At 45.1% G+C, this 14,418-nt stretch overlaps 1 protein-coding gene across 4 annotated transcripts in view; it reads right to left on the bottom strand.

Annotated features, from left to right (window-relative positions):
• Window positions 1–14,418, bottom strand: part of ADGRA1 (adhesion G protein-coupled receptor A1) — a 1,087,584-nt gene that overhangs the window by 159,216 nt on the left and 913,950 nt on the right. For all 4 annotated transcript variants that reach the window (XM_075348547.1, XM_075348548.1, XM_075348549.1 and 1 more), the window contains one exon: window positions 8,612–8,735. In XM_075348547.1, the coding sequence (XP_075204662.1) occupies window positions 8,612–8,735 (124 nt within the window). The remainder of the gene's footprint in view (window positions 1–8,611; window positions 8,736–14,418) is intronic.

Below are 14,418 nucleotides of genomic sequence, written 5' to 3'. Positions count from 1 at the left end.
GATGAATGCAACAGAGCCCCAACACTACGCCAAAGTATTTCTCTACGTTGGGGTCCCTAGCTTGTGTGTGTCCTCTCATGCAGTTAAAAAACTTACTGTGTATGGGAAGCTGAGACCCAGGCTATTTATGCGTATAATGTGTACTGACAATAGGTGTGGGTGGGGCCGGGTTCACAAACAAAAGACTACAAATCCCAGTTCAGACTCAGAATTGGTGTTCCAGATGTTATTTCTTGATTGATTTGTAGTCTTTCGTTTGTGAACCCGGCCCCACCACACCTATTGCCAGTCCACATGATACGTATATATAGCCTGGGTCTCAGCTTCCCATACACGGTAAGTTTTTTAACTGCATGAGAGGACACACACAAGCTAGGGACCCCAACGTAGAGAAATACTTTGGCGTAGTGTTGGGGCTCTGTTGCATTGATCAATTCAGTAGCTAAATTTCTCTTTATTCATATGTTCATGGCAGTAATGCAGGTTCCATTTTTTCATATTTTCATTCTTACATATAGCTATTGGATTTTTCATGTCAGTATTCACACAACAGTTTCTGCTTTTAATATATTCCCCTTACATAGTCTGGTGAACAATAAAATCAGAATGATCTTCAGTGATCTTCTGGCAGCTCAGATTAACCCTTTTCTTCCATCTCTTCCAATGCTGTGTATGGAGGTAGCAGACCTCCAGAGCTAGTGTCGCGGGGTTGGGAGGGCGCTGCACTCACCACGCTCGGGTCCGGCGCTGCTGCTGCTGCTCGGTGGCTCGAGCGGTGGGCCGGATCCGGGGACTCGAGCGGCGCTCCTCGCCCGTGAGTGAAAGGCAAGTAGTTTGGTTTGGGGATTTGGTCCGTGACGCCACCCACGGGTTGTGGTAAGGCTGGACACTATAGCTGCTGGTGACAGGGATCCCGGGAGCGATGGTAGGGAGCAGCTGGGATGTTGTTTCCCCCTCCGTGGGTAGGGGTTGGTGGTCCCGGGGCCCGGTGAGGTGACGGGGAGGCAGGGTTGGCAAGGTGCAGGGGGCGCTTGGACTGCGCAGCTCGGTGCCGGACGGCACAGTAGTACTAACTCCAGCAGTCGGCTGCTGTGGTTGCTCCCGGACGGTTGGTGGTGGCTGCCTTTCCCTGCACCTCTTGTGTATCTTCGGTCCCGATGGCTTCCCACCGGTAACCCGCTCCCCAGCGTGGATATGTGCCGGAGGAGCCCTTTTGCCCGCAGGCTCTGTCCCTGGGAGCTCTAGCTGTGGCGGTAGCTGTATTTCCCTTTTGCTGTTTGGACGGTTGCCTTCAATCGGGCCTTGGCTGTTTGGAAACCCCTGAGGTTCCGGTCACTAACGGATTTGACCTGTTTAATGGCGACTCCAAGCCTGGTCGGGGCCCTGCCGGTTTGTGCTGGCTTCACTTCGCTCCCCGGTTCGGTACCGGCGGACCACCGCCCGTCCCCGGTCCTACGGTTCCGTGTTGATCTGCCTCTCCTGCAGACGGCCACCACCGTCTGCCAACCTTGCTCTTGGTGCCCGGGCCACGTACCCGGACACAGTCAGTTTGCTCCTCTACTACCACTTTAGTTCACTCTTTCCCTTCCCTAACTCATCTCAACTGACTTCCTTTTCCCGCCTCCAGGACTGTGAACTCCTCAGTGGGCGGGGCCAACTGCCTGGCTCCACCCCACCTGGTGTGGACGTCAGCCCCTGGAGGGAGGCAACAAGGATTTTGTGTCTGACTGATGTGCCTATCTCGGGGTGGGGGTGTTGCATTGTAGTACCTGCGACGACCTGGCTAGTCCAGGGCGCCACACTAGCGCTTCTGATAATGACTGAACCCTAAATCTGAGCAGGCAGACACTGCAGATACAGTATCTATCATAGCTATCAATTGATCTGTCGCGGACGGAGGAGGGGACGCTGCGCTCTCCCACTGCTCGGGTCCGGCCGCTGTTGCTGCGGCTGCCGCTGCTCGGTGGTGGCTCGAGCGGTGGGCCGGATCCCAGGGACTCGAGTGGCGCTCCTCGCCCGTGAGTGAAAAGGGGATTGATTGTGGGGATTTATTGTCCGTGATGCCACCCACGGTTGTGGTGATAATGGTGACACCACCGCTGCTCTGGACGGGGATCCCGGGAGCGATGACAGGGAGCAGCCTGGATGTTAGTTCTCCCCTCCGTGGGTAGGGGGGTTGGTTGTCCCGGGGCCTGATGATGGGGTAGGGATGGATGGCAGGCGGGTTGCGGGGCCTGGTGAGGTGCAGGGTCGCGGGGGCAGCGCTGTGCCGCACGGCACGGTGGTACTCACTCAGCCAATGATGAGGACACAGTTCTCGGTAAAACACACGGCTGGATGGACGGGTCCCACAGACGGCTGCGGTGTTGTTTCTCCCGGCAGGTTGATGGTGACTGCCTTTCCCTGCACCCAAGTACGGTAGATGGTTCCGATGGGTTCCCACCAGTAACCCGCTCCCCAGCTTGGATATGGGCTGGAGGAGCCCCTTTTTGCCCGCAGGCTCTGGCCCTGAGAAATGGTTGCCTTGGCGGTGGCGGTGTTTCCCTCTCCTGGTTGGACTTTTGCCTTCTGTCGGGACTTGGCTGTTGGGAAACCCAGGAGTTTCCCTTCACTAACGAATTCGGCAAATTCACGGCGACTCCTAGCCTTGCCGGGGTCCGTAAGCCCCTGCCAGATGGTGCTGGCTTCTCTTCGCGTACCGGTCCGGTGCCGCCGGGCCACCGCCCGTCAATGGTCCTTACGGTAACTCCGATAGGCCACTCCTGCAGACGGTCACCAGCGTCTGCCAACCTTGCTGATCTGTCCGGGCCACACACCCGGACCAACTTCAGTCTGCTCCTTCACTACTTCCCTCCTTCCACTTTCACTTCCCTAGCTTAACTGACTTCTTTTCCCGCCTCCAGGACTGTGAACTCCTCGGTGGGCGGGGCCTACCACCTGGCCCACCCCCTGGTGTGAACATCAGCCCCTGGAGGAAGGCAACAAGGATTTTGTGTCTGACTTCGGTGTGCCTGACCGGGAGTGTGGGGTGTGCAGGTGTTATTCTCTGTGGCCCCTGGCTTGTCCAGGGCGCCACAGATCCATCTATTGATCTATCATATCTGTTGTATCTGTATTCCATATCTATTTATCTATTACTACTCCTATATAAGCCTCAAATGTTGTCTGCAAAATGCATATAAGCTAAATAGTGGTTCACTCCAAGAACTCGGAATGATATATATCTACCATTGATGTAGCTTCTACTTAAGATAAACCATTTTGCTCCCACTCTAAGAAGCTAATCCTGCTCTTCCTAATTCAGCAAATATTAAAATTTCAAACCCATTTTTCAATTAGCAGTGAAGACATGGCCGTGACTGGAGAACTCACAAACCAAAATAGTAATATATGCAGCTAATAACAAGAGCTGTGAGCGCTCACTGGCCTGAAAAGAAATTTATTTTCGCATATAGTTCTGGATACTCATGAATGCACTCTAGCCATAAAAATGGAATAGCTTCTAAATTACAATCAAAAACGAAATATATATCAGTGCCATAGTCTATCCTAGTGTTGCAGGCCGTGCCATCTGGAGGGAGAGGAGCCTTTTTATGATTTCCTGCACAGGTTTACAAATGGAACATTTTTTTTCTGTTAATATATATATATAATATTATTCTAATATAATACGCAAAATAAGTGGATTAGTTCTTTGCTGCTAAAACATTACAGAAAATATGATTTTGCTCACCAGTATTGCTAATAGAATACACAGTCATACTCTATTGTCGATAAATATTATTAGGTCCTTTCAAAGATTCCCCAACTGGCTTCACTTATTAAAAAAACCCCTAAAAAACTGAACTAGGAGTATAACAAGCTAAGGTAAATTTATTTGTGGAATAATTTTTTAAATATATCCAAGTGGTACGTACACATATCAAGAATTTATATAAAATAGAACAGAAAATTGCTGTACAGTTGTGAATACATATGACTTGCATAGAAGCATAAACATATGGTCACGTAAAAGGGCTGTTACATGGTCCTGTTCTCAAAATCACTCTTTACTATATTCCTACATAAAGTACTGATATTGCAAATTTAATGTGGACCACATCCAAACTGTCATAGAACACAGCCCTACCGTACACCTATTCCAAATGATAATGACCCCAACGTACGTTTCGCTTTTCTTATGGAACATATGCCATGTAGTCTGAATCTCTTCCTCAGGGGTGTCTGCTATAATAGAGAAGCTGGCTTTCAATTCAGGAGAAGCAAGTCATTGTAAAATTCAAGGGGCAATGGATGCTGGGAAATTAGGATGAGGATGTTCCAGCATCTATAATGCTGACTGACTGCTAAAGAAGGATTGCTCACTTAAAAAAGTGTATAGAGAAGTACAGAGCATGAGAATCTGGATGGTTTCTGGACATGTTATACTATTTTGTGCAACAAAAGCAGTTTTAGCTTTATTTTTGTGGTTGATGAGAGCTGCAAGAATGTGTTTTTACTCTGGTTTTGGTTTAAGGACATACTTTAAAAGCATAGGAAATCCAGCGAAGTAGCAATATAAGTAAAACTTCATATTTATTTGAAAACTTAAAACACCAACTTCATCTAATATCAAGACTAATCTACACATGAACAGATGACCCACGCGTTTTGATGTATTGTCTTAAAGGGAACTTTTCAACAGATTTGGTGACTATAAGCTGCGGCCACCACCACTGAGCTCTTATATACAGCATTCCAGAATACTGTATATAAGAACCCAGGTCACACTGTATAACGTAAAAAACAGTTTTATAATATTCATGTAGGGGGCGGTCCTTTTTGATGGATGTCGCGGCTCTCGGTCCGGCGCCTCCTCTATGATGTGATCGCTGTCCTCCTTCTATCCAGCCCAGAATGGCATTATGATCCTGCGCAGGCACAGTTTCATCTGCCCTGCTGAGGGCAGATCAAAGCACTGTAATGCGCAAGTGCATGGAAAGGTTAAAAACCGCCTGCACATGCGCACTACAACACTTTGATTTGTCCTGAGATCATCAAAGTGCGCCTGCGCAGGACTTCAATGCCGGCTAGTGTGCATGATGTAGGACGCATCATGCACATGGGCCTCAGAAAAAAAGAGGATGGCGATCATAGCAGAGAGGAGGTGCCGTATCGGATAGAGGAGGCGCCAGACTGGAAAGCAGCGACACCCATTGGACCGCCCCAATAGGTGAGTATGATAAAAGTGTTATATAACGTTGTACAGTGCAGCCTGGGCACTTATATACAGTATTCTGGAATGCCGTATATAAGGGCTCACTGGTGGTGGCCTCAGCTTATAGCCGCCAAATCTGGTGACAGGTTCCCTTAAAATATGACACCAGGACAGTTTTTTTTTTTTTTAAATCCCCACTCTTTAGATACTTAGGAATCCGGAAGTTCCACTATATTCCTATGAATTTAACCCCTTAATGACGAAGCCAGTTTTGTACTTAATGCCCAGGCTATTTTTTGTAATTTTGACCAGTGTCCCTTTATAAGGCTATAACTCTGGAACGCTTCAATGTATCCCGGAGATTCTAAGATTGTTTTTTCGTGACATATTGGGCTTCATGTTAGAGGTAAATTTAGGATGATATTTTTTTATTTTATTTGTGAAAAATCTGAAATTTGACCAAAAAATTTTAAATTTTGCAATTTTCAAACTTTTAATTTTTATGCCCATAAACCGGAGAGTTATGTCACACAAAATAGTTAATAAATAACATTTCCCACTTATCTACTTTAGATCAGTGCAATTTTTGAAACAAAATTTTTTGGGGTTAGGAAGTTAGAAGGGTTCAAAGTTCATCAGCAATTTCACATTTTTTCAACAAAATTTATAAAACCATTTTTTTAGGGACCACATCACATTTGAAGTGACTTTGAGAGGCTTAAGTGACAGAAAATACCCAAAAGTGACCCCACTCTAAAATCTGCACCCCTCAAGGTACTCAAAGTCACATCAAAGAAGTTTATTAACCCTTCAGGTGCTTCACAGGAACTAAAATAATGTGGAATGAAAAAAAATAAAAATTAACATTTTACCTAAAAATGTTGCTTTAGCACTAATTTTCTTACTTTTTCAAGAGATAACACCAAAAATTGGACCTCACACTTTGTTACCCACTTTCTTATGAACGCGCCAATACCCCACATGTGGTCAGAAACCTTTGTTTGGGCAAATGGGAGAGCTTGGAACGAAAGGAGCAATATTTGAATTTTGGAAAGCAAATTTGGCTGAAATAGATTGCGGGCACCATGTTGCATTTACAGATCCCCTAAGGTACCTAAACAGCAGAAACCCCCCTCAAGTGACCCCATTTTGGAAACTAGACCCCTTAAGGCTTCTATCTAGGGGTATAGTGAGCATTTTGGACCCACAGGTACTTCACAGATTTTGTTAACGTTACGTTGTCATATTGAAAATTGACATTTTTTTCTCAAAAATGTTGCTCTAGCATCAATTTTCTCCCTTTTTCAAGAGGTAATTCTAAAATTTTGACCCAAACGATTGTTACCCACTTTTTTATGAGCGCAGTGATACCTCACATGTGTTCTGAAACCTTTGTTTGGACAAATGGGAGGGCTTGGAACGAAAAGAGTAATATTTGAATTTTGGAAAGGAAATTTGTCTGAAAAAGATTGTGAGCACCATGTCGCATTTGGAGGACCCCTAAGGTACGTAAACAGCAAAAAAAACACCACAAGTGACCCCATATTGGAAAATAGACCCCTCATGGAATTTATCTAGATGTTTGGTGAGTACCCTGAACCCCCAGGTGCTTCACAGAAGTTTATAATGTTGAGCTGTGAAAATAAAAAAAATACATTTTTACCACAAAATTGTTACTTCAACCAGATAGCTTTTTTTTAACAAGAGTAAAAGGAAAAAAATCAGCATAAAATTTATTGTGCAATTTCTCCTGAGTATGCTGATACCTTATGTGTGGTGGAAATCAACTGTTTGGGTGCACAGCAGGGCTCGGAGGGGAAAAAGTGCCATTTGACTGAACAATTGGCTGGAATAATTAGCGGACGCTATGTCACATTTGGAAAGCCCCTAAGGTGCCTAAACAGTGGCGGTCCCCCACAAGTGACCCCATTCTGGAAACAAGACACCTCAAGGCTTTTATCTAGGTGTATATTGAGCATTTTGAATCCACGAATACTTCACAGAATTTGATAAGCTTAGGTTGCCATATTGAATATTTTCATTTTTTTCACAAAAATGTTGATTTAACATCACATTTCTCCCTTTTTCAAGAGGCAACAACAAACCGTGGACCCCACAGGTTGTACCCAATTCCTTGTGAGCACAAGGATACCCCACATGTGGCCAAAAACCTCTGTTTGGATAAATTGGAGGGCTTGGAATGGAAGGAGCACCATTTGAATAAATGGGGTTGATACCAGATGTGTGATGTCACCTGGCATCAAGCCCAGCAATTAGTTATGTCATGGCGTCTATCAGATACCTGACATAACTAATTGAAAGTAATTAAAAAAAAAATTAACAACAAAAAAAAAATTATTTGAAAAAACACTCCCCAAAACATTCCCTAGTTCACCAATTTATTGAAAAGAAAAGAAAAAAAAAAGATCGGGTCCCTGTAATCCATTTTGGACGTCCCACATCGACTCTGGACCTTCTAGAATATGGGGGCACGTTTAGGGAACGTATCCCCCATTTTCTAGGAGTGCAGATCCTCCATTTGAGGAGAGTGGGTGCAAAGAATCTGCACCCACCCTCCCCGGGTCACAGCTGCAAAGTGCCGAGCAGCAGCAGCCATTGCAGCTCTCTGAACACAGGAAGCTGAGCTCAGCTGCTCTGCACATGTGACCGCACTGACCGGCGTCTGCTGTGAAGGAGGAGGGATCGCGGGGGATGAAGGCTGGAAAAGGTACTGGGGACACCGGGGAACACCGGGGGGTGGATAGGGGGTGACCTGGCAGGGTCTAGGGAGCAGGTTTCTGTCGCATGTGTTATGGCACATGCGACACAAACCAGAGAAAAAGGGTGATCGCGGGCGGCGCGCTGCTGTGCTCGCCGGTGCGCGCCGCCATCTTGGATTTTCGGGAGGGGGTTGGGGATCGGGGGGGCACTTTGGCGACACCCTAGGACCGGGAGGAGACCGGGGAAGAGATTTATCTCCGATCTGACATGTTTGATCATGCCAGATGGGAGATAAATCATTTTTTACCGGCGCTGTCATTTACTGTAACCTGATGATCGGTATACGATGTATACCGGTCATCACGTGAGCGGGAACCGGAAAAACGGGCCCGAATCATGATCTCCAGGGTCTCAGCTACTCCTGGTAGCTGAAACCCCGGAGACTTTCTGACGCTGGAGGGCGCGATTCACTTATTTCTGCCTGCCATTTATAAACGGCAGATCAGAATAAGTACCTGATTCTGCCGCCGTTTATCTCCGTAAGGCTGTCGTAAGCCTGTTCAGAACTTTGTTTTTGTTTTTTTTTCCCAAAATCAGCAATGCATGAACAGAGTGCGCAGAATGTTTACTCCAAAACAACATTTAGTCTGCGATTCAACAATTCTGATAGACAAAGCCGCGAGCATTACTTACAGACTGGCATATTATGGGATAGCCTGTTCGATTGATTCCTCCAGCAAACACAGCAAAAGTGAGCGCAGTGTGGAAACAGAAATTAAGTAGCATATGCCATCCTTTTCTGCTGATTCGGATGGTGCTGCAGATGAAAACAGAGACAGATTAAGTGTGGGCACATAACAGGAACGCAGACTTAATTATAAAAATAGTTTACACTTTGTTTGGATATAGAGGAATTACAAGCTGTGCTCATAATACCAGAGACAATGGAAGATTTAACCAGTTATTGTCTCTACTAAGCGTAGATCAAGCAAATCTGCAATACACGTTTAACTTCAATTTTAATCTTACAACCCTGGATATGAAATAAAAGGTTTATTTTGAATTCATCCTTTTCTTATATGTAAAGCAGGAGGTTGGATGCAACGATGTGGACAATGAGGAGGCAGCAGTGACTGAACCAACAACGGTTTTATTAAAGAAGTGGTTCACCCATATTTATTATTTGCCACAAGGATATTATGTTGAGAAGCAAGGTTTCTCTCAAATACCTTGTGTTGCCTATTTTGCCGGTGGGCGGCGCTTTTGCAGTCCGCTCTTCCCCATTGCCTGACCCCCAGGCTCCGTGACCTCGGGATCCGGTGATGTCACGTCAACTTCCTCCTCACCTCACATCATCGCGGCTGGCGCCAGTCTCCGTGAGTGACTGGGCTGTGGGCGGCGTTTCACCACTCAACAAAGCCCAGCAACCCTCCTGCTGCACGCTCTGCAGCGGAGGAGGAGAGAGCAGGGAGATGCTGCGCTGTGACGAGCGGTGAAACTCTGCCCATAGCCCAGTGACTCACAGAGACTGTGACTGGCCAAGGTGATGTGAGGTGAGCAGGAAGTTGACGTGACATCACCGGATCCCCGAGGTCACAGAGTCCAGGCGATGGGGAAGAGCGGACTGCAATAGCACCACTCACAGGCATTATTGACAACACAAGGTATTTGAGAGAAACCTTGTTTCTCAACATAATATCGTTTTGGCCAATAATGAATATGGGTGAACCACCAATTTAACCTAATACCAATTAAGGATTATGAGAGATAATGATATGACACAAGTAAGAGTGGTAAATCAGAGGACTTCATATAGGATAAATCTGCAACACAGATATCTGGAATACAATCATGGTATTATTCACACGGTATTATCTTATCACTAGCAGTGATCAAACTTATCATACTCGACATCACTCTAGCAGGGAACAGTCAGGCTAGGTTCGCACACTGCGTCTTTTTGACGCTGCGTTTTTGTGCGTTTCTGGCCGCTAAAAACGCACAAAAACGCACCTGTGTCGAAAAACGCACCAAAAAACGCATGCGTTTTTGCCACGATTTGATGCGTTTTTGGCTGCGTTTTGCTGCGTTTTTGATCTCTGCGTTTTGCTGCGTTTTTCCAATGCATTGCATGGGGGGAAAACGCAGAAAAACGCAGGAAAGAATTGACATGTCCATTTTTTTTTTTAACTCAAAAACGCAGGTAAAAAAAACAGATGTGTGCGGACAGCAAAAATGAAAACTCATAGACTTTGCTGGGGAAGCAAAGTCCTGCAGTTTTGAGGGCAAAAACGCACCCGAAAAACACGCAAAAATGCCGCGAAAAACGCACTGTGCGCACATAGCCTCAGTGTCACGCTATTCATTACTGTAGTCTACTTATCAACAATGCTAAACAGTGCACCTGCCCTATCAAGGTCGAAGACACTACTCACTAGGCCGCAAGTCCAAGATGGGGAAACTTTGCATACGCTTTATCGGCTGGCTGCCTTTGTGCTCTGAAGCGCTACCTCAGTCCCCACTAAATAATGTATCTTGTGCAAGAAGCAATGGCCCAGATCTGGATCTTGAACAGCGTAGTCTGGGCTTGACCACAAAGTTGGGGCACTGAACCTTGGCCGGCATAGTCTAGTCTTACTAAGGTACTTTTACTGGCGCAGGTCATGGGCTTTCATTGGCTTTGATTACGGACATCCACTGATGCTGATCCCGGGTTTCTACTGGTGCTGATCATGGGCTTCTACTGGCGCTGATCATGGGCTTCTACTGGCGCTGATTATGGGCTTCTACTGGCGCTAATCATGGGCTTCTACTGGAGCTAATCAAGGGCTTCTACTGACACTGATCAAGGGCTTCTACTGACGCTGATCAAGGGCTTCTACTGGCACTGATCATGGGCTTCTAATGATGCTGATCATGGGCTTCTAATGATGCTGATCATGGGCTTCTACTGGCTTTAATCAAGGGTTTCTACTGGCGCTGATCATGGACTTTTAGTGATGCTGATCACGGGCTTCTACTGGCACTGATCACGAGCTTCTACTGGCACAGCTCAGGGTCTACTTAGCTTAGGGCATGATCTTCCTGGAACAGGGTTTTGGTGCCAACTCCTCCCTTCTAGGTCCGACCAGGCCTTTTTATATTTAGTAACTGCAACACAACTGTTACATGACCTGGCGTCTCCTATCTTATCTTTAGAGATAAGTGGACCCATGAAAATTCGGTGGGTTCAGCCAGACTTTAGATAAAGTTTGGATTGGGACCCGGACTTGACCTGAATCCCAATGGAAGTTACCAATTGGGCAATTCGGGTTTCTGTCCACATGCAGCCAGCCATACTGTAAATAGATCACTTCCGGGAATGGGTGAGTGGGATTTATCCATTTTTTACCTCCAGTGTGAGCCGTTCAAGCACTGCAAGTCGCTTGCACTGGACTGAGCAAGTGTAGCCGAACAAAGCAATGCTCGTGCAAGTGGTTTGCATATGTAAAGCACCCGAAATCTGTTTGTTTTGTAAAGTCTGTGCTTGGTATGCACACTGGACCTTGGATTCACTCATCTCTTCTTATCTTCCCTTGGGGGATGTCACACTTTGGTTGACGTACATATGCTTTTTGGACCTCAGTTATCCAAATACATTGTTTTTAATTTTTATAAGGGTAACAGAAGAACATGGACCCTTTAATTTGTTGTGCAATCTCTCCTGCGTACACCGATACCCCATAAATGGTGAAAAACTACTTGTGAGTGCACAGCAGGGTTCTGAAGTGAAAGATCACTATTTGAATTTTGGCGCACCATTTTGGCTGGAATAAATTGTAGACACCCTGTCAAGATTAAAATAAACCAAGGGAATCCAATTTACCGTAATCTGCCAAATGACGATCCAGGACAATGTTAAATGAAAGTGGTTTATTATTTGTGTGTCTTAAAGACAATCTGACTCCTTCTTCAGGACAACCTCATAAAAAACAACAACAACCTCCTTATGTGCAGTTTAAATATGCAATGTTTACCCAAAAATAAGACAGGGTCTTATATTATTTTTGGTCTCAAAGATGGGTTAGGGCTTATTTTCAGGGGATGTCTTTTTTTTTCCATAAACAAAAATTTACATCTATTCTTGAGCAAAAAGAAAAAAAAAAATCAACATTTATTCAAATATCATATTCTGGAACATCATCAAAAGTCTCTTGAATTCCATCATAAATTTCTTGAGATCCCATTTCCTTTTTCCATGTACAGAAATCTACCGGTATTCAGGAACAAATATCAAAAAGTGTTCAGGCAGCTACCAAAAAACATGTAACAAAGATTGATTCACAAATGATATATAGGCTTGAATAAATTATAAACTGTATGAACACTACTGAACTATAACTAGGGCTTATTTTGAGTAGGGCCTATATTTCAAGCTTAAGGGGGCTTTACACGCTACGAGATCGCTACAGCGATCTCGTTGGGGTCACGGATTTTGTGACACACATCCGGCCGCTGTAGCGATGCCGTTGCGTGTGACACCTATGAGCGATTTTGCATTGTCGCAAAAACGTGCAAAATCGTTCATCGGTGATATGGGGGTCCATTCTCAAATATCGTCACTGCAGCAGTAACGAAGTTGTTCCTCGTTCCTGCAGCAGCACACATCGCTCCGTGTGACACCGCAGGAACGAGGAAGCTCTCCTTACCTGCCTCCCGGCCACAATGCGGAAGGAAGGAGGTGGGCGGGATGTTCGTACCGCTCATTTCCGCCCCTCCGCTTCTATTGGGCGGCGGTTCAGTGACGCTGCTGTGACGTTGCTGTGACGCTGAATGAACCGCCCCCTTAGAAAGGAGGCGGTTCGCCGGTCACAGCGATGTCGCAGGGAAGGTAAGTAGTGTGACAGGTCCAGGCGATGTTGTGCGACACGGGCAGAGATTTGCCCGTGTCGCACAACCGATGGGGGCGGGTACCCACGCTAGCGATATCGGTCACGATATCGCAGCGTGTAAAGCGGCCTTTAGTCCCAAAATCTTGAAAAATGATACTAGAGCTTATTTTCGTTGTATGAGAAATTCAAAAATAGGAAATTAGGATGGTGGCATTTGTTATGTGATGACATAATTATCCACATTCGATATAAAACACTTAAAATAAAATTTGTTATTATTCATTACAAAAGAAACAAATAAGAAAAAGGATTAAGAAATATATATCTTTTTTTGTTATACGAGTGCTAATTAAATTGTTGCATTCGATCCTATAAAGTTGCGTGGTATATCCTTTAAAATCCACCAAAAGATAGAGCTATTTCTAGATTGGGAAGATCTGTGCAAGACATTGCCACCAAGGATTAAAAATAGAGAAGGGAGAAAAAAAAAATCATAAAAATTAAGCAGAAAGTCTATAAGGTATGGATGCAGAAATTGCATCTGGTCTTACATTGGCAGTTTTTAGCCAGTGCGCTGAGGTACTGTATATGGTCTTAAAGGGAATCTGTCAGGTGCAATATGCACCCAGAAACACGAGCAGTTCTGGGTGCATATTGCTGATCCCTGCCTAATGTCCTAACCTATAATAGCATAGATAAAGGGATCTTTGGAAAAAGTATTTTTAAAGATCCTATATGATATACTAATGAGCGCAGGGACTAGTTGCAAGGTCGTTAGTTCTCTTGGCTAGTTGGCCCCCTTAGCATATCACAGGGGTGTGCTTACATGCTAAGGGGGCCGACTAGCCAAGGGAACTAATGCCCTTGTGACTAGTCCCTGAGCTCATTAGCATATCATATGGGATCTTTAGAAAGTTGGGATCCCTTTATCTATGCTACTATAGGCTGGGAAAGTTAGGCAGGGATTAACAATATGCACCCAGAACTGCTTGTGGTTCTGGGTGCATATTGCACCTGACAAGTTCAGTTTAAATAGGATTAGGTTTGCAGAGTAAATGCAAGTGGATTCTAGTCAAGAGAGCAAAAGAACAAATGGAATAACGGTGATCGAGGTTCGAACCTCCAAATATGAGTAGAGTAGTGATAACTTTGAAATGCGTTGATAATAAACTACTTTCATTTAACCTTCTCCTGGATCTTTATTTGGAATCAACAGAGAAGATTAAATCCACTTCCCTTGATTTATTTATAAGCAAAATTGTGGATTCTGCAGCGGCTGGTATATACGTTTCACAGTTGTGTCTCACACAACACCATAAGGTGAGCATATCCCTGCTTCTCCCCCACAATCAAATGTTGGATAAGATCATATTGCGCTGTGTGCTCTTTTCTTTTCTATGTCACATTTGAAGAGCTCCTGACATGGCAAAACAGCAGAAACCCCAACAAGTGACCCCATTTTGGAAGCCACACCTCTTGAGGAATTTATCTTGGGAGATGTAGTGAGCATTTTTCACCCTCAGTCGATTCACACATTTGTATAACATTGGGCTGAGTAAATGAAAAATTCCCATTTTTTCCAGTACAATGTTGCTTTCGCCCCAGGTTTTTAATTTTCAAAAAGGTAAT

The sequence above is a fragment of the Anomaloglossus baeobatrachus genome, chromosome 5 (genome assembly GCF_048569485.1).
Source record: "Anomaloglossus baeobatrachus isolate aAnoBae1 chromosome 5, aAnoBae1.hap1, whole genome shotgun sequence".
NCBI classification, from domain to species: Eukaryota; Metazoa; Chordata; class Amphibia; order Anura; family Aromobatidae; genus Anomaloglossus; species Anomaloglossus baeobatrachus.
The sequence above is the reverse complement of the archived record's forward strand: the minus strand, read 5'-3'. Positions and strand labels throughout refer to the sequence as shown.